General features: G+C 39.6%; 1 protein-coding gene across 1 annotated transcript in view; it reads right to left on the bottom strand.

Moving 5' to 3' along the window:
- LOC141431699 (serine palmitoyltransferase 3-like) overlaps positions 1-19,249 on the bottom strand; it is an 86,420-nt gene that overhangs the window by 64,893 nt on the left and 2,278 nt on the right. The window contains 4 exon segments of the mRNA XM_074092879.1: positions 164-232; positions 234-357; positions 3,524-3,678; positions 15,744-15,965. Coding sequence (XP_073948980.1) covers positions 164-232; positions 234-357; positions 3,524-3,678; positions 15,744-15,965 — 570 coding nt within the window.

The following is a 19,249-nucleotide window of genomic DNA, read 5'->3' as shown; positions in this document are numbered from 1 at the left end:
AGCTTGTAAGGGCACCGTGAACTGGAAAACGGAATCCTGCGATGGAGGCAGAGATGTAACGCGCGGTGGCTATGGCGTGCGTCGCAGGCAGCATGTTAGACATTGCTAGGGTACCAACAGCCCACCCTGGAGTGGAGCCAACGGATCTTGGTAGCATACCAACCTCGACCCCCAGGAAGTCGGCCAGCTCCTCCTCGAGCTGGCGGAGCAGCGGGCTGTCGCCCAGCTCGCGCGCGCGGCGAGCAGCGCGCGAGGCCGTGCTGGCGCGCCGCCGCCGCCACGCCGGCCGCGGCCGCGCGGTACCCCAGGTAGTTGTACGAGCCCAGGTTCACGCAGCGCAGCGTGCGCCCCGTCCACCTGCAACACGAGCGCCCACGACGTGTCACTACCGCGCCGTCTCACGCGAAGGACCATTCCCAATCATCCCTACCGCTTTGTACGCAAGATCCAGTCCGCACCGCACTTAAATTCAACATTTTTTTATTTCGGACACCATCCATAGGGGGTTAGTATACAAAAGAAAGAACTTAATACATAGTGTTAGTACACATACGAATATACATTTACCCCCTGTCTCACCATCCACATTAAATTATTTGACGGATAAATATGATGCCGTCTCTGTTTGTTTTGTTCGAATAGACGGGGAGACGGCATCACATTTATCCGTCAAGTAAAATTAATTAATGGGTGGTGAAACAGCCCCTTAATCTATAATATTATCAGCGTGACTCTAAAACCAACCTCAGGAATATAGTCCGTGCGAATTGCTGTGGAAAAAAGTCCCAGAACCTACTCCGGAATGCTGCCAGTTGGGAATAGCCCGACACGAAGACTAGTGAACTAAATACTGTACTCTACTGATATTTATCAAATATTACGGCAAGTAATCGTGAAATTTATTACTTAATGTTTAACATGAAAATCTACATTTTTGAATTCCGTATCGTCATTTTTAGGGTTAACCCTTATAGTTTCGCCATGTCTGTCCGCGACTAAGCTCAGAGACCGTTAGTACTAGAAAGTTGTAATTTGGCATGAATATACATATCAGTCACACCGACAAAGTACTACAATAAAAACAACAAAAATTTTTTTAGGTTAGACGTTAACAGGGGGTGATTTTTTGTTTTCTCGACTAACCCTATAGTGAGGGGTATCGTTGGATAGCTCTTGGCCACTTTTTTTAAGATGGTTTAATTCCTTATTTTTTTTACTATCTGTGATTGAATACGCCTGTAGCCCTCGGACCCTGCAGAATGTCTGCTCAAGGAACTATTCAATTTGAAAAGGTCCTTCTCCACCTTTTTAGTATCCTCGTTTTTAATAAACAAATGTTGACGTCCGTCAGTAAATACTTGCTGAAGAGCGATCCGGCCGGCTATGCTAAGGATATGCAAGAATATGCTAAGGAATCGAGTGTCGGGCGACAGAAGAGAACGGTCGAATAGTACTGTTACATTTTTATATGATATATAGTAGTGATTTGTTGCATTTTTTTGTCATGGGTCATGGAAAAGAAGCCTCGTTCACAAAGCGCTACTTGCTTAAAAATACTTACACCACCGTCACCATAAAACGATTCTCAGATGACATGAGAGATTTTAAGCCGACTGTAAAGTGAAAAAAAAACTAACATAAAAGTAACTAACAACCAAGAACTAAAATAACATAATAACTTTTGTTGTTTTCCGGCAACTTGCTTACAGTTTGGAGGTTGACCGAGCCGCCTTCCCTACAACATGGTTGAGGGCGGCGGCCGAGTTACGCGACATACTCTGGGATCCGGTCTGTTCATACTTGTAAGGACTGTAATTCACAAAAAGGTCTCGTTGGTATGTACGTATTCTAGTGCAGTTTAACGTGGTACATGCGAAATATTCAACTCTTTCTTAATCTGGTCATTTCGTGTAACAATTTAGTCATTCAATTCAATAATTGTCACATAAAACAAACAAAAAGAGGCTTTTCTAAACGTTGAAGTACTTTCTTTGCCAATAACGTTTTAACGCTCGTTAATAATAATTGATAGCTATTACGCACTATTATGCACTAGTCCTTACACTACACGAAACAAAAACCTTTTATTTTTTGTAAAACCATGATCTACTGCATTGGTGATTTAACTAAGGGAAAAATTAACAAAAAATAATAGTACATTACTGTAGATGCCGGGAAGTAGGGGGTTGCCGGCCAAGCAGATATAGATGCGAAGCCGGCAACCCCACGTTCCGGCCGAGGCTTATATACTGCTTTTCTCAAACATTACATGAAATAAAATAAAAAAATCGGTCGCGCATGAAGGGTTCCGCACCTCCGTACAATGTTTTAAAAACAAATGGTTCAGTAATAATTTATTGTAAAAAAATCTAATACAAGCTTTTTTGTTGGCGGTACTTTTTGCCCCTGGTTACCAAAGTAGGTAGTCATCAAGACGAATCAAATGAGACCAAAATCGATGCGGTCGTGTCGTTTTATTACAGAGTTCCTATGGCCAACATCTAACTTCATCATCACAGATCAGCTCTACGTCATAATAATATTGCATTGTCATCGGATTTATACACGCATGCAAAATTTCAGCTCAATCGATTGAAGATATCCACTTCAAATTTAAGTTGAAATATTTAATATTTTATTTAAATTATTTAATTCCACCTGAACAAACATAATGAGGGCTATCGCGTATGAATTCGCCACTAGAGGCGCTAGTGTAGCGTGAGGTCTCCGAAATATCAAATCTCATAGTTTTTGGGTGAGCTACGCGGTTTTAATTTAGAATAATTGTGAATATTTTGCAATATCTGAAATTAATTATGGCAAATATGCGCTCCGGTGCAATGAATGTCTGTGTTTTGAGACAGTTTTGGAAAACCTTTGTCCTCCTCCCGGGGGACTATGCAGCACTGTGGCATGCTCGATATTTTTATGGTACGGTTTTAAGGTGTATTAAATATGATTTTAATCTAAACTTTGTTTTCACACCCGTAATAACAGACTTTGAAAGCCATACTTAAAAACCTCACGCAACAGTGCGCCATCTAATGAGACAAAAAACGATAGCCCTCATTAGTTACATTACATTACAAGTTAATAAAACATATCACCAAAATGTAAGCACTAGATGCAAGTATTTTGAATAACGAACAATTTCCGTGCCCACCCCAATATGGTCTAGGGCCCACCCCAGATTGTTGGGCTACCGATTCAAAATTCTGTAATACTGATATATTCAAAAATCCAGGTCAGCCCAACCCTAGATACGCCAATGGCAAGCAAGACCGTAACGTCAAACTAACAAAGTCGCAGGAGATACCTATTAGTTGTGAGTTAGATTAGAATCTCGAAAAAAATAAGTTGAACGTTATTTCCGCACTTGACCTTGTGCATGTAGTTCGAAAAACGACTAGTATAAAACGAGGGTAGAAAGAGATAATTAATGCGATCGCGAGCGTCAGCGCGTCGCATACGGCCTGTGGTTTTAGTACAGGCACAGGCCGTGTGGCGTGTCGGTAGTCGGTACCTGAAGGTCCAGTTGTAGTCTTCTGTGGCGCGCTCCTTGAGCGTGATCTCGCTGTGCGGCATGGAACACACGGGCCGGTTGAAGCAGTGCCCCACGCGCCGGTACACGTAGCGCGAGAAGAACTGGTCGAACGGGTTGTACAGCGGCGCGTAGCCCTGCAACGACCAACGCGACACACTCTAACCACCTCTAACCACAAAACACAGATAGTTCAGAAGTCAATCTCCATACAAGTGCGCTCGAGCAACGCACACATAGACACTGCTCACGGACACGGTATCTCGGGCCGGTTGGGACCAGTGCGAGCGCGAGTGCCATCCGCTTGAGACACGCGTCTGTAAACTTTATTGTGCAATAATGGAGCAACAAAAAAAAGTTATTAAGTATAACTGTTCAGTGGATGGTTGTTTAAATTAAATAGTCGTGAATTTCGCCAATAACGAAATCGTCGCAAGATATTTTCTGTGACAAATTTATAATATAACAATGACATTAAACTTAAAATATTTTAGTTATTAATTAATTTTTCCATTCTTCCCGTTTCATTCCCCACAATAAATCAAACAACTAGATAAGAGCCACTACCACGATAGTTTTTTGGTGCATAAGCCATAGTTGACAACCTTAAAGCGACCGCCGAGCGTAGGTATGAAAAGTGAAGTACATACAGGAGATTGTCTTCTGAACTATCTGTATTTTGTGCTCTAACTCTTCAAAACATTGGATTCACAAAACGTTCGATGAGGGCTAATTGACAGGCCAAATATTGCTAGATGGCGTTAGTAACATACAAAAGACCACAACGTCAAACAAAGCTCACGATACTAACGCTATATAGCAATATTTCGCCTGTCAATTCATCATCATCCTCATATCAGCCATAGGACGTCCACTGTTGGACATAGGCCTCCCCCATAGACCTCCAGTTGCATCGGTTGGAAGCGGCTTGCATCCACCGTGAACCCGCGACTTTAACCATGTTGTTCTGTAAATTTGCTTTTGTTCCTACTGAAAGTACATTCAAATTTGAACAAATAATTGTTGAGGGTTGGATTCTTTTTAACCCCTGACGCAAAAAGAGAGGTGTTATAAGTTCGACCACTATGTTTGTCTGTGGCACCGTAACTCTTAAAAAAGGAAGATCGATTTGAATGCGGTTTTTTATTATTTTAAGCAGGGTTTCTAGCCATGGTTCTTAGACATGTTTCATCAAAATCGGTTCAGGCATTTTTGAGATATTGAACTTTGAAGTGACAAAGTCGCGGGTTTCCAACTTTTTGTTAGTTAGGTTATTGTAAAACTACGTCCAGAACATTTTCAGCTCTACATTTTCGTTGAGACAAAGCGCAGTTTGCGAGTAGAGCGCGCCGACAGCAGCCAGCCGGTCTTTATTTGCGTTTATTTTACGAGTTTATTTTATAGTTGTTAACATATTATTTCGTCTTATAGGCTACGACGATTGCCATTTTCACAATGCAGAATGGCCAGCGTGCCACACATGTGTGCACATTTATTCCAGGTAGTCCTAACAATAACAAATTCACAGAAATCGGTACATCGTGAATGGCCTATAATTGACAAACTCCTACCGTTGGCAGCTCACCATTTTCCATAATAGTTTTTACATTTTGCGTATGACAAGTTGTATCTCACGTCGGTTTAGGTACATGCATTGGGAGGGCCGGCACTGGTGCAGGCGACCGCGCGGCCGCCACGCGCGTGAGTCACGCCTTATCGGCCGATAGCGCGATCGATGTGTCGTAGATACTCACAGCCCGCATAACTCACCAGCTATTACTCGTAATGCCTCTTTAGTGGCGATCGTTATCGCAAACAATTCAAATTGTAGCCCCTCGTGTGTAATTATCAATATAGGTCACATGAGGCCCTAACGGCCCCGCCCGTCGGGATCAATTTCCATCGTGAGAAGCAATCGATATCGAGATAGAACTGAGATTTGTGTAAGATCTGATTGTGCTTGCGTGCGGTAAACGATATCTCAGGCGAGTTACGTCATTGCAGTTTGGCAGCAAGTTCGTCGTTACATTATAAGGGATCTCAGGGTCAAACGATACCTGATAACGTGCCGTACGCGGAAACGCATAGATAGCGAGTCGAATTTTTTTATTTAGTAGATTCCCCATCCGAGAGACATTTGCGAGTCGTCAGTTTTATTTTAAGGTTTAATTATGATTTTATGCAGGTACTTGTTTTTAATGATTGTTTAATGTTATTCGATAAGGGTAATGGTAGGTGTAGTGCCACGAGAGTTGATGTGAATACACATACAGCTAGATAAATGAAGTACAGATTACGAAAAAAAGAGAATGAATGAAATTAACGAGTGAATGTGAGTACATGTTCTTAAATAAAAACACTTAAATATATTTTTAATAGGTATAAAAAACAGTAAAAAATAAATAAAGAAATAAATGCTTTTATTAACTATATTTTTAAGTACCTATATTTTATAGACATAAATAAAAACAAGGCATTTTATTATTCTTTTTGGTTTTTACGATTGATATTACCTAGGTATATATTTTATATTCATATACCTAGGCATATCTGACCTTTAAGGTCGCTTGTCACGGTCGGCTAGGCACTACAGCGCCAGTAGATGACGTTAGTGTGCAAATTCCACGTTTTTTTTTTTTTAGGAATGAAATCGTGGATATTTTTATAAAATAATGTACATACCGCCAATAGCGTTAAATTTGTGATATATCCTACCAAGTTTCAGATGTATTTTAATTTAGAAAATACTTTCACTTGATCGCTGCAGTTTCGACTGAGATATTTTCGCACACATGTTTGTAATTTGTTGTATACAGAAGTCTTTGTTAATTTCGCTCTCATGATCTAAGACCAGATTGGCCTAGTTGCATAAGGCTAGAGTTCACCCTACCCACAGCTTAGGAAGTTCGGGTTCAAACCCGTTGTAAGATTTAGTTTTCTTTTTGTTTTTATTTTTCATTGTTCTCAGTTAATGATGTTAATATTTTTTGAAATGTGTAGCTAAAAATTTATAAGACCTAATTTAGGCACAAACATTTTTTTTAAAAATTTTAGGTAAATCTGAATATGCACAGCACAACTACAGTAAGTACTATGAGACTTATAATTCCTCACATCCACTTATTTGTTAATACGTTCATGTTATGTGATTTTCTTCCTAATTTCTGTCGGAAATCCAAAGAATTGGCAATGCATTTGTTCGTTGCACTTCAGTCTTTTGACTGACGGACTTTGTACCTATGGCCAGCAAAAATATTAAAAAAAAAGTGAAACGAGCTTCAAAATGGTTATTATGTGATTTTGATCAGACAAATGAAACGAAATCTGGCAACGTCGCTTAGCATCGAATTGTCAGCGAGTTGACAACGTAGCTGAAACACACACTACTAACCGAGCTGTTGGCGTACGATACTGTCGCCGTCCACTCACATATTGACAAAAATTAACTAAAATAATCATCTAGATTAAGCTATTAATCAAAAGCTTTCTTTTGGTAAATAAAAAATGCCTCAAATAAAGAACAAAATAAACGTGAACAGATGTGATTTTAGTTTCAAATTATTCTTTCAAGCGCTCATGATTGTGTAAATAAATTAGTATGGAAATCGTGCCACCTTAATTTACAACTACACACTACAACTACACTTTTTAATAACATTTAACAAAATGGTTTAAAGAAACTTTTTGGTATATCTTGCAATACACTGTTGAACTTGCTATCGGTACAAAAAATGTTATGTCAAAATCCCAAGTTTCTTGCGGCGTATTCTTCTTGGCAATAATGGTATTCCTGAAAGCGCTCTGGTAGTATAAAAAAGTGGCATGCAAAAGAGCTCTTTTTTGGGGTCCATTTTGACTCTCATAAAATTCTTATTCGTATTTTTTATTTTACTACCCATTTGTGCTCATAATAATCACTCTTCATAATATTTTTCCTTTTACTTTATTTATTCATATTTTTTTATTACTAACATCGGAACTCATAACAGACAGTGTTCATATATTTTTTAATCATAATGTCATTACTAAGAACACATCTCAACTCATATTTAATGTTGTTTTTCAGAAAAATTTCCTTCATAATAAACGAATATCATTTTTTTTTAATAATAATGGCATTAATAAGAAAACATTTGAACTCATAATATTGTGTTTCATAACGGTAACTACCTACCTATTCAAAATAAGATGAATATTGGCGTTATGAATTACAATGATTAGGATCTTAAATCTTTAGTATAAGAAATATGAAAACCAATATTAGTATGAACAAGGTGTATGATTAGTGTTATTATGCATTGCGATGATTTTGAGTTTTAGTCACTTTTATTAGTCATTAGTCGTTTATTGCATGCAACCATAGTATTGTACAGATCTTAATAACTAAGTAGGTACATTTAGTTTGATATGGGCCATGGGCAGGCATGGCAATCATGGTTTCGATCGTTAGTATTAAAAAAAAATATGAAGAGTGATCGTTATTGTGTAAAATGGTATGAGAAACATTTTCGGACTTCCGATAATAGAACTTAGGTAATAAAATAATAACTTAATAATTATAAATTGTTATGTGCAAAAATGTACACCCTCTTTGTGGCCTACTTACAGAATAAATGTTGTGATTTCATTTTTTTAGGGTTCCGTAGTCAACTAGGAGGTGTACTGCCTTTTCGGCGAAATATGTTTCGCCAAATTTCACTTAGCAACGAATCTATCGCCAAAGTTTCATTTGGCAAACAATTCGTTGGCATAACTTTACTCCGCATTTTTCTTATTACGCAACAATTTTATATTGCAAAATTTTACTTCATCACACTTTTATGTGGCAAATAATTATGTAGCAAATTATTGGCTAAGGCGAATAACAAATTGTCAAATAACATCTGGCCAATTTTTATATTGCAAAGTTTTACTTTAAAATTTGTGCGAGCGAGCGAAGCGAGCGAGCAAGACGGCTCGGAGCAGAGCGACTTGGATAGTTTAGGTTCAGAAGGCTAAGGCGGAGCGAAGGCGGAGCGTAGCTCCCGCCTTAGCCTTCGATTTTAGGTTTAATTTTATAGCAGCCAGGATAACTGCCACTAGGAAAGTAGGTTGTATGCCATTCAATATGTTGCTAAGTTAAGGTATGCCAATCAATACGTTTGACCAAACCATAAACGACATCTTAAAAAAATCCCAGGTAATAATTTGCATAATAATAATTTATCAAATGATTAGTTGGGAAATGATATCAGTGCGAAATGTTGAGTTGGGAAATAACATTTCGGCTAAATAAAAATATGGATAAATAGTTTGGGAGCTAATAATTTGCTAAATAATTTTCGCCGAATCATTAGTAAACCCACTAGGAGCCCTTAGTTTCGCCATGTCTGTCCGTCTGTCTGTACCTATGTCTGTCCGCGGGTAAGCTCAAGAGACCGTTACTACTAGAAAGCTGTAATTTGGCATGAATATACATATTAGTCACGCCGACAAAGTGGTGCAATAAAAAAAAAGTAAAAAATTGAGATTGAAGGGTTTGCTAAAACAATTTATCTATTCAGAAATTTTCATTAAAATCGAGCGTCCGCCCCCCCCCCCCTCTGATATCTAAACTAAAAATTCAGAATGATAGTAAATATATTAAATTTACAAGGAAAATATACTCTTCAAACAGACCAACAACAACAACATTAGTTCAGCGACTTTTAAAAATAATTAGTTTTTAGGGTTCCGTAGCCAAAATGGCAAAAACGGAAAACGGCTTTGCTCAGAACCTGTCAATGCTAGAAAGCTATTTTTTTGCACGGATATTATCTTATATCTGCACGGATATATTATCTTGTAGTTTTTGAGTAAAATGCCTGTGACATACGGACTGAAGGACAGACAGACAGACGGAATTGACGAAACTATAAGGGTTCCGGTTTTGCCATTTTGGCTCCGGAACCCTAAAAAACAGTCATGTTGACGTTTTCAGATATGCATTGTTTTCGTTCGAAGTTATAAAAGTAAGCAAGATGAAGTTCAAACAAGAGTTCATTCAAAAATATTGTTTACACCAAGTACAGTTAGATTACTTACTACAGATAATGTCGTATGATTTTTGATGGAAGTCAAACAGCATCGTATGATTGCATACATTCAATTTCTGTGCTTTTTTGGGTTGAGTAGAATTGAAATTGAAATTGTTTATTCAAAATATTTGTTTTACACATAAAGTCGTTAGTAAGCGCTGAAATTACGTCTAAGTTTGATTTATAACGAAAAACCCTATAATAAGACAACGGGCCCAATTTTCAATGTCGAGAGATCAGCACGGCTACTACGAAACTCGAAGTTTGACTCGAAGACGTGGGGGGGGGGGGGTGTCGCTCCCCTGCGTGACATCACGCTGCGGCTACCGCACCTGTGGCGCCCCCGCAGGAGCCTTCCCTAACCTACTTTCACAGGCCGAGTGCCGGAGCCGGAGGGTAGCACGAGCGTGCGACCCATGCCGACCACGCAAGTGGCGCGACAGCTGCGGATTCTATTGCCGACTGCGACAATAAAATCGATGTGGAAATATTGTAAGTCATAAACATAAAACGCTATCGGGTACTAACTGGCTAGATTGAACTTCGCTTCTTCAATCGATTTTAGGGCTACCTAAGGTTACCGTTCGCTCTACGCAGCCCTAAAGGTGTGGGCTGGGCGGTGCGGCAGTGATGACTGATGAACCCTCGTCCAATCTCGGGGTTGACATTACGCCTATTATACTAACACAATAAAGAGTTGAACTTTGTCAATTTGTTTGTAAACTGGAGATAATCTGGAACTACTGAACTGATTTTGAAATATACCTACTTGGGAGCAAAGAAATCGAGCCACCCTTGCAATTTTTACGTAGATTTTTATGTTTTTTAGGTCGTTAGTGTTATCATGGAAACGTAAAAATTTGCTAGGGTGGCCCGATTTCTTTGCTCCCAAGTGTAGCTTGAGCATAGTTTCTTTAGTTGAAACCCTACCTACATTTTCATATGCCATGTGTGGTTAAGATAGCGTCCGAAGCCCAAACCCAAACGACTTCGAAGTAATACCGTTAAGCCCGGTCACGCATCAACCCGGTTTGAAAAGTACCGCCCGACCTGATAAATACCGCCACGATAATCGAAAGCCAATAATTAGCGACATGTTTTTCTCAACGCAGAGTAGTGTACACAGGTTGGCTGTTTTTCCATTAGGTTTCCATCCGTTAGGTTAACAAAGGTACTTATACATATTTTTATCTTTATAAACAATGGTACAACTGACCCCGATTGACCTAATCTCAAACTAAGCAAAGCTTATACTATGGGTACTAGTACGAGTACGTACACATACAAACACTTCGCAGCGCATTCCTCTAGCTGGGCAATGATGGTCTTTCCCAAAACGCGGTAGTATAAAAAGTGCCATGCAAAAGGGCCCTTTGCAGATTAAACGTTTGATTTTTGAGTTCAAGAAACTAAAACAAACATCCGTATTATTCATACAAATATTGACCCCGACCGGGGACCGAACTCGAGACCTCAAGCTTTATTGTCAGGTTCTCTCACCACGAGTTATTAGTCTTCAGGGTAGAGCAGCCATCATACGATGCATATGTGCGAGGACGCGTTATGAGGAATGTGTTAGTCATGAACCAATAGAAAACCTTCGGGGTTTTTTTTTCTCAAACATGACATGAAATATTGACGTTGTGTTACAAATAAAAGGCTGCGCTGCGGCTCGCCTGCCTGCGCGCGGTCACTCTAGCGGCCTGCAAAGAGATTTCATACTACTTTGCGGGCCGTTGGCCGGCAATGCGACCGTCTTTTGTTTCAACGCGCGCTCTGCGACACGGCGCGCGCCCACACCCAGCACCACCGCCCGCCGCCGCCAGCAGCCAGCGCGACACGCGCGTACGCAACAGGGCGACCAGACTAGCGTCCCGCCAGTTTGATTTCTTGATTTTTTATTTTATTTCGTGTCATGTTTGAGAAAAGCACTATACAAGCCTCGGCCGGAACGTGGGGTTGCCTATATCCTATTGTCTATATCTGCTTGGCCGGCAACCCCCTACTTCCCGGACTCTACAGTAATGTACACCGCCAGCCAGGGGCCAGCCGGAGCGCCGGTTAGAGGCAGTTGTGTAAGCGGGGCAAGGGTAGGCGGCCGTTAACGCGCGTTAATTGAGTGTGAGCGGCTGTTTAGTCGTAATTACCGCCGCCCGCGCCGCTGACTGACTTTCCGCAGTCATGAAATTTAGCTTTTATTAACTAACCACAGGGAGTCGCTGACCAAGGGTTTTTGAATCCAGGGTTCGATTCTAGTCGCATAACTGAGCTCTTCTGCTACTTTTTAAAAATATGACTATTTATTATTATTTCATTTTTTTCATACAGTTTAAGTTTAATTTTCAATGTATGTGATACAATACTAAATTGACGGCACATTGATATATAGATAAATATTTATCTTAGAGATGTCAAATAAATGTCAAAAATTATTTCAAGGGCCCCGTGCCAAGAGACAGAGATAACACCGCTATGTCCGATACACTGATTTAACAATTGAGAATCAATAAATGATCTAAATTTAAGTTTTTGAAAATGTTACAAAACAAAAGTAGCTGATATCGAAAATACAAACTGAATCATAGATGCACAAAAAAACCAGAAAAAGAGACCAGCGCTGGGAATCGAACCTAGGTCCTCAGCATTCCGTGCTGCGTGCTATACCGCTACACCACCACTGGACAGGAGTACAGACACGAATTTCTCCTATGCACCACATATCTCAGTCAGCTTGTTTGTTTCTTATTTAGTCACTTAAGCCGGTATAGTAACAAAATTTGGAGTTGAAATAAAAAATAATCCATAAACCAATCTTAAAAGTAGCTGAGTTTCGTGAGTAGAAGCGAACCTTTGCTTTAAAGCCCCATGGTCTGGTACTTTTACTGAACTGGTTCCCTACATGTACGAGTCCGACTCGCAGTTGACCAATTTTTTTTAACTACCAGCGCTTTCGGAAAGACCATTAATACCATTATTGCCAAGAAGAATGCGCCGCAAGAAACTTGGCAGAAAGTATTTTTTCAAAATAAATAATTACAAATAAAATAAATTACAGCAAAAAATTAAAGAAAAATTACTTTAAAAAATACAGGGATGTATGAGGTCCCTTAGTTACAAAAAAAACATGTTAACTACATTATCTACGTTCCGTGTAAGCGTAGAATGCTTTCACCGTCATAAATTGAAAAAGGAAAAAATAAAAAAAATATTAGAGATGTGTCTCTATTCAAGTCTATTCTATATCCCCAGAGAGCTTTGAACCATTTCAACATAGGCATATTACTAATGAGTCTAGGGATAATAATAAGTTTCTCAAGATTTTTTGATGTGTGTTTCTATCATCTTACGTGTAGGACACTAGTCCAGCGCCAGATGAGGCCGTAGCGATTGTTATGGTAATACTGGAGCGGCGTCACGCGCCCGGTGTAACCAGCCTTGGTTTTTACGACGCGATCAGTTTAGGCGTTCACCCGTGACAAGGTTACACAAAACTGATCATTACGGCTTATATTAGAAGTATTCTTGACCAACACCACCAATTATTATGAACAAAATACAGCTGATTTTGAAGAATTGGTATCAGAATAGTAGGTATGTTAAATGGCAATAATAGGTGCTATCATTTAAATAATGGTCAAGGTATTTATAGGTGCTATATTATAAGACAAAGTTTGGGTTAAAGTGCTTTATTACTATTACGCAGAGCTAAAGCAGTAGCATGACGCAAAGTCTAATCTTTTACGTGATATCATGATGACAGTATGTCAAAGGTTGTGTGCACTGACTGTAGTTGTACATCTGAAGACTATCAAACTCTCGCTTCTCTTACTTTCCGAGTTTGCTAACTTATTTATGTTCACTTCACGTCAATAGTTCTTAAAGTCTATTTTGCATAAAGTTTTGTAAGCAGTGCTGTGTGACGAACCCATCTTCCCGTGGGTGTCGTAAAAGGCGACTGCAGGGCCTGGCGTCAGAGTGGTCAGCGCTCTTTATTGCCAACTACGGTTCCCAACACTGCAGTGTGGAAGGCAAGAAATTCATCATACAGGTTAGCTAATTCGCTACCAATTTTTAGCCGGCGGCCAGAAACCCTGCGGGGCTACTACGGAATTCGAAAATCGAAGTTCGTGTCGTTCCGTCTCTCCGAAACTTGACGGCACGATACGAACGAACATCGATTTTCGAAATTCAGAGTAGGGATGCCCTCTGTTCTTAGAGTTCCGTAGCCAAAATGGCAAAAACGGAACCCTTATAGTTTCGCCATGTCTGTCTGTCTGTCCGTCCGCGGCTTTGCTCAAGGACTATCAATGCTAGAAAGCTATAAATTTGCACGAATATAATTATATGTAAACTATGCCGACAAAATGGTACAATAAAAAATATTTATAGAGTAACTCCCATAGACAAAGCGGGGGTAATTTTTTTTTCTCATCCATCCTTGTAGTGTGGGGTATCGTTGGATAGGTTTTTTAAAACCATTAGGGGGTTGCTAAAACGATTTCGATTCGATTCAGTGATATGTTTGCAAAATATTCAACTTTAAAGTGCAAATTTTCATTAAATTCGAGCGTCCCCTCTAAAATCTAAAGGGGTGGGTGGAAAAACTTGAAAAAATTCAGTATGGTACAAAGTATATTAAACTTTCAAGGAAAACTATAACGGCTAAGTTTGCTTGAAAATTATTAGTAGTTTAAGAGTAAATAGCAGCCTAAGGTATAAAATATACCTAAATTTGGAAGATTCCGTATAAAATACGAAATCCTTAGAGAAATATAACTTACCTAATTTTTTCGTAATGGCTACTGACCCCTATTTTGGGCGAGTCCGACACGCTCTTGGCCGGTTTTTTCAGCGTTGGTGCAAATAGTCGACTTGTCAGCATGCCCGTTAAAGCGCGGCGCAATGCGAGATTACTGATTACACTAGATTACAAGTCGAGCGATCAGGCGCTTATCGCCCGATAACGTCGGTTATTGTTTTTTATCTCTTGACACACTTCTCATGCAAATTTACATAGATCTAGAACTCATTCCTTTTGCGATCTGTTAAACATATCCCAGTTGACGCTTTTCAACCAGAGATGTATGAGGATGTGTAGTGAGGAATGTGTTTTAACATGTACAAAGGCTAACTTATCCCTTTGCAGAATCTCCGTCAGACGGCCATAATGTACAACATATATGTATAACATATTTTCATTTTTTTTTTCCCTATTTGGCTGCAGCTGAAAATCAGCGCTGTGGTTCCGTACCTCAGCATTGCTGAGCTGCCAGCCCTTTCGGCTAGCTTTAAGTAGACCTTAATTAAACATTAATTATAAGTACCTGATGTATCCTACCTACAAGTTTGTCGATTAAACTTTTTCTTTCTTTCTTTCGTTCTTTTAAGTGAGGTATGTGAACCAATAGAAACGCTTCATTTACCTCGCCTCGCATAGCGCATCTCTGGTGGAAACGGAGCCTAAGACTCTTACATTGTTCCAGTACGATCACTCCAGTAGCGTGCCGCTGCGGTGCTCCATCGAACTCTAGTAACCCGTTAGCATCGCGGCCCCGCGATGTCACGCACGCTACTGGACTAGGATACACACAGACACTAAAGCCCGCAGGGCTACTACGAAATTCGAAACTCAAAGTTCGTGTCGTTCGGTCCTTCTGACAATTGTACTATTTAATACGAGAGCGAGAGGGACGATACGACACGAACTTCGAGTTTCGTAGTAGCCCTGCTGGGGTTTGTTGTCAAACAGTGCCGGTTGCGCTCGCGTCGCATAACGGACCTCGTGCTCGTATTTGCAAATAAGTACATCATAGCACACGGTGAAATTGTCGGTTAGAATACTAAAAGTATTTTACTAGGCAGTCAACTGAAAGAGCATCGTTTTAACTACATTTCTACATCTACGTACACCCCAGTTCAAACATGCACTTAAATTACGATTTCAATGACGGACGGACACTCTTAACCAATTAACCCATGTCTCAGTTCAGATCTTTGTTTATCTGTATGCCAAGTTTTATATAAGTACATCCGTTCAGCCGTTATTGCGTGATTCAGGAACAAACATCTAAACATCCAAACCGCCAAATATCTTCACAAACTTTTACATTTATAATATTAATAGCATTGTGAAGCTAGGCGCGTACCTCTCTGTTCTTCTCCGTGGCGACGTTGGGCGGAAACAGCAGCTGGTTGAGGTACCCGAGCAGCAGCAGCACGTAGAAGCCGAGCTGCGTGAGCGCCGCCGTCAGCAGAGAGCACTTCTCGAACACGTCGCCGCTGGCGTCCAGCGCGGCCCAGTCCAGCGGCGGGATCGGCGGCGCGCGCGCAGAGGGACCATCCTGTACACAACATTTTATTGTTACAAACTTTCACTTTCACTCGATAGTTTGATTTGATTACCTATTACCTACTCCATAGTAATTACATCTGGTACTAAAACGCGATAGCAATTGGAATATTATTTGTTTCTTTTAACCATACAGTTGCTTAACACTATTTTTTTTAAAACGAAAAAAAAAATTTTTTTTTTCATATTGCCTGACAGGCATAATTATGTCCACACCTCCCACACCTCGCGCCAGAGGCGATATACCAACTTGCTCACCGGAAATAGAAAAAAAAAAAATCTTAACTGTATTTTTTAATTCTTTCATTTTCTATTTCTACATGGAAAGTTATTATTATTATATTCTCAGCGAGTTACATGAGCTATTCACAACATAGACCGGGAAAAAGCAAAGTTTGTGAGGAACGTAAGACAAAGTTGCGAGCAACAGCTAGTTTTGCGAGTTGGTACTTGTAAATAGCAGCTGACAATAACAAACAATCAGTTCCATCTGCTGCGATTATGGACCGTCCGTAGGTACAGTCGGTAGAGAGTACCTCGATAGCAAAAACTCTTCAGAACTGTACCAAATTAGAACTCCAGTTTCAAAGTTGTTTGGCACAACCCTATTCGTAATTTTTGTAGCTCTGAAACTTCCAGCCATTATCGTTATTGTGAAAATTAAGAGAATCAAGGACACAGCAAGCGCCAGGCGCCGGCGCAGCGCCGCGCGGTGCGGTCGCACCCAACAATTAGAAATCACGATTTAGGAAAAATAACATAATATAATATTATGTTGGAATTTTAGCTGTCCGAGTTGGAACACCATTGTCAATGGGCCAGTATTGACACTCTTTAACTGAACAGCCGTGAACTATTTTATTATCACACACATAGGTACAATACAAACGCGCGGGAAAAAGTGCACTGTTGTTCGATTAAGCGTACCTACTGCGACTGTACTAAGAAAGCTGCAGGGCTACTACGAAACTCGAAACTCGAAGTTCATGTCGAGCGGTCCCTCTCGCTCTCGTATTAAATAGTATAAGTGTCAGAGGGACCGCACGACACGAACTTCGAGTTTCGCAGTAGCCCTGCTGACTCAAAACACACTTTTTTCCCATGCGTGCGCCAGCACCTCGCTAGCACTAGGTACTTACGTCAGCGCACGGCGCCGGCGTAGAACATCGCATTCATTGACGAAATTGGACCACCACCTACATACCTATCGTACTTATCTGAAGAAATATAATTTGTCGTGTACTCGTCCGTACCTATTGCTCCATTGACTAGCAAAGAGAATAGTCAAGAAATTCCGTTACCACGTCCAATTGACCTATAGTAGTTCAGTTTAAAACTATAAAACATTAAAATCTGTTAGGGAGGTAAGTATCACATTTTGCTATATAATATTTTGCATGTTGTAAGTAATTTGTAGGCATCTAGTATAATACCTACATGTAAGGGCTAGCGCATACATACAATTGCAATCGACCAATCATTACTCACACAATGAAGGGACAAGAAAAGTTATAATTTGTAATACAATATCAAATCAAACTGGAGTAACCAAATCGAAAAGTATACCTATGTAGAGCATGTTTGTTTCATTTTAACACTACAAACTTCTACGTGGTTTATTTTCAGAATTATGTTACGAGCAATGAAATGACAATGAGTCATAATCATAAGCGATAATGTAATGACCGGGAACAAATGTTGCGATGGAAATAACTCATTGTAGTAAGGATAAAAATAAAGAGCACAAACACAGTCAAGCCAGCCAAATAAGACACCCTATGAACTGTACATCTCACACACAAATAAGACAACGATGCGACTAAGAGACATATAGCCATATAGCCATCAGTTACTTTAGGAGTAGATAAAAAGAAGGTACAGTCAAGTGCACAGATATCGACACGGTCAAAGTTACAAAAATATGTACTTTTACACTTATTGTTAAGTGCATAAATACATACATACATATTTTTATAACTTTGGCCGTGTCGTTATATTTGCACTTTACTGTACAATGGAAGACAAACTGTTTTAAACTAAGTATTCATTTTATAAATGCTGCATTAACACAATCACTGCCACCGACGCACATGTGCGTTTGCGGAACTTCGCCCAGTGCCGCTGTCATAAATATTCATACATTTTGAACGCATATGTGCGTCGGTGGCACCTGTGGAAGTCTGGTGGCAGTGAATGCGTTTGCGTTTGGTGTACATAAATTTGCATCAGATAATCTAATTACCAAACATTGTCTTACGCGGTGAGCAAACGCATGTCTGGTAATTAGATTATCTGATGCAAATTTATGTGCACCAAACGCATTGCGTTTAACGCGGCGTTTATGGCATAAAACAACCGAGCGCAGTGGAGGTGGAGGAGCCGCATGAACACACATTTGTTGCATAGCGCTATCGTAAGGCCGCGGCTGAGCAAAGTAATACTTTGAAAGTTCATTGATATGGACCCCCGCAAAACAACGCCTGATTCAATAAATTATTTAAATTCGCGATTTCTTTTCATTAAGACAATTTCAGTATCAATTCCGCAAATTCGACATGTACTGTAAAAGTCCATATATTTGCCTTCTAAAACTTTTCGCAATAAAACATTGATAATCAGTCATAGTCTAATTAGGATTAGTAAGCAAAGATGTAGCTTGATTGAATCTCAGCTCAACTAGACAGATAGACTGGTTGCCTGCCCTTGCCGTGTAATATAGGTATATAGGTTTTCACATTGTGTGAGCAAAAAAACATTCGATAAATATGCTACTTCTTCACAAAAATATGTTTTATGTAAATCTATCTATGATAAAAAAATCGCGAAAATATTGGGGCCACATAGACTCTCTGGTGAGTTTTAACATGTAGAGTAGACCAAAAGAAGAAGACATCAACTGGGATTGCAAATAAAAAAATGTGTTCATTGTTAAGCTGCTTCTTAATTCAGCTAGCAGTTCAATGATTCCTGATTTGACTACATAATAATTTATAGGTGTTGTAGGGTATTAGGTATTAGGTTTACAGGATAGCCATTCTCAAAGTGTGCTCTGACAAACAATTAGTTTCCAATAGGGTTCCATCACTAAAAAAGTTTAAGAACTGCTGATTTAGAAGGCAGGTGAATTGATGGAAGTTAAGATCCTAGTGAAGAAGCAAGTTTTAAAGTAATACAGCATTGTCCCCATAATTATATTATACTGATAATAAAGTCATATTCTAATAGTACATGGAATTTAACTGGAATATATCATATAAACATCACACAATTTCTTTTAAAATTTGAATTAAGTAGATTGAAAAC

Source organism: Choristoneura fumiferana, chromosome 10 (assembly GCF_025370935.1).
Source record: "Choristoneura fumiferana chromosome 10, NRCan_CFum_1, whole genome shotgun sequence".
In the NCBI taxonomy this organism is placed as follows: Eukaryota; Metazoa; Arthropoda; class Insecta; order Lepidoptera; family Tortricidae; genus Choristoneura; species Choristoneura fumiferana.
Note: the sequence above shows the minus strand (reverse complement) of the source record. Positions and strands in the feature narration are given on the sequence as shown.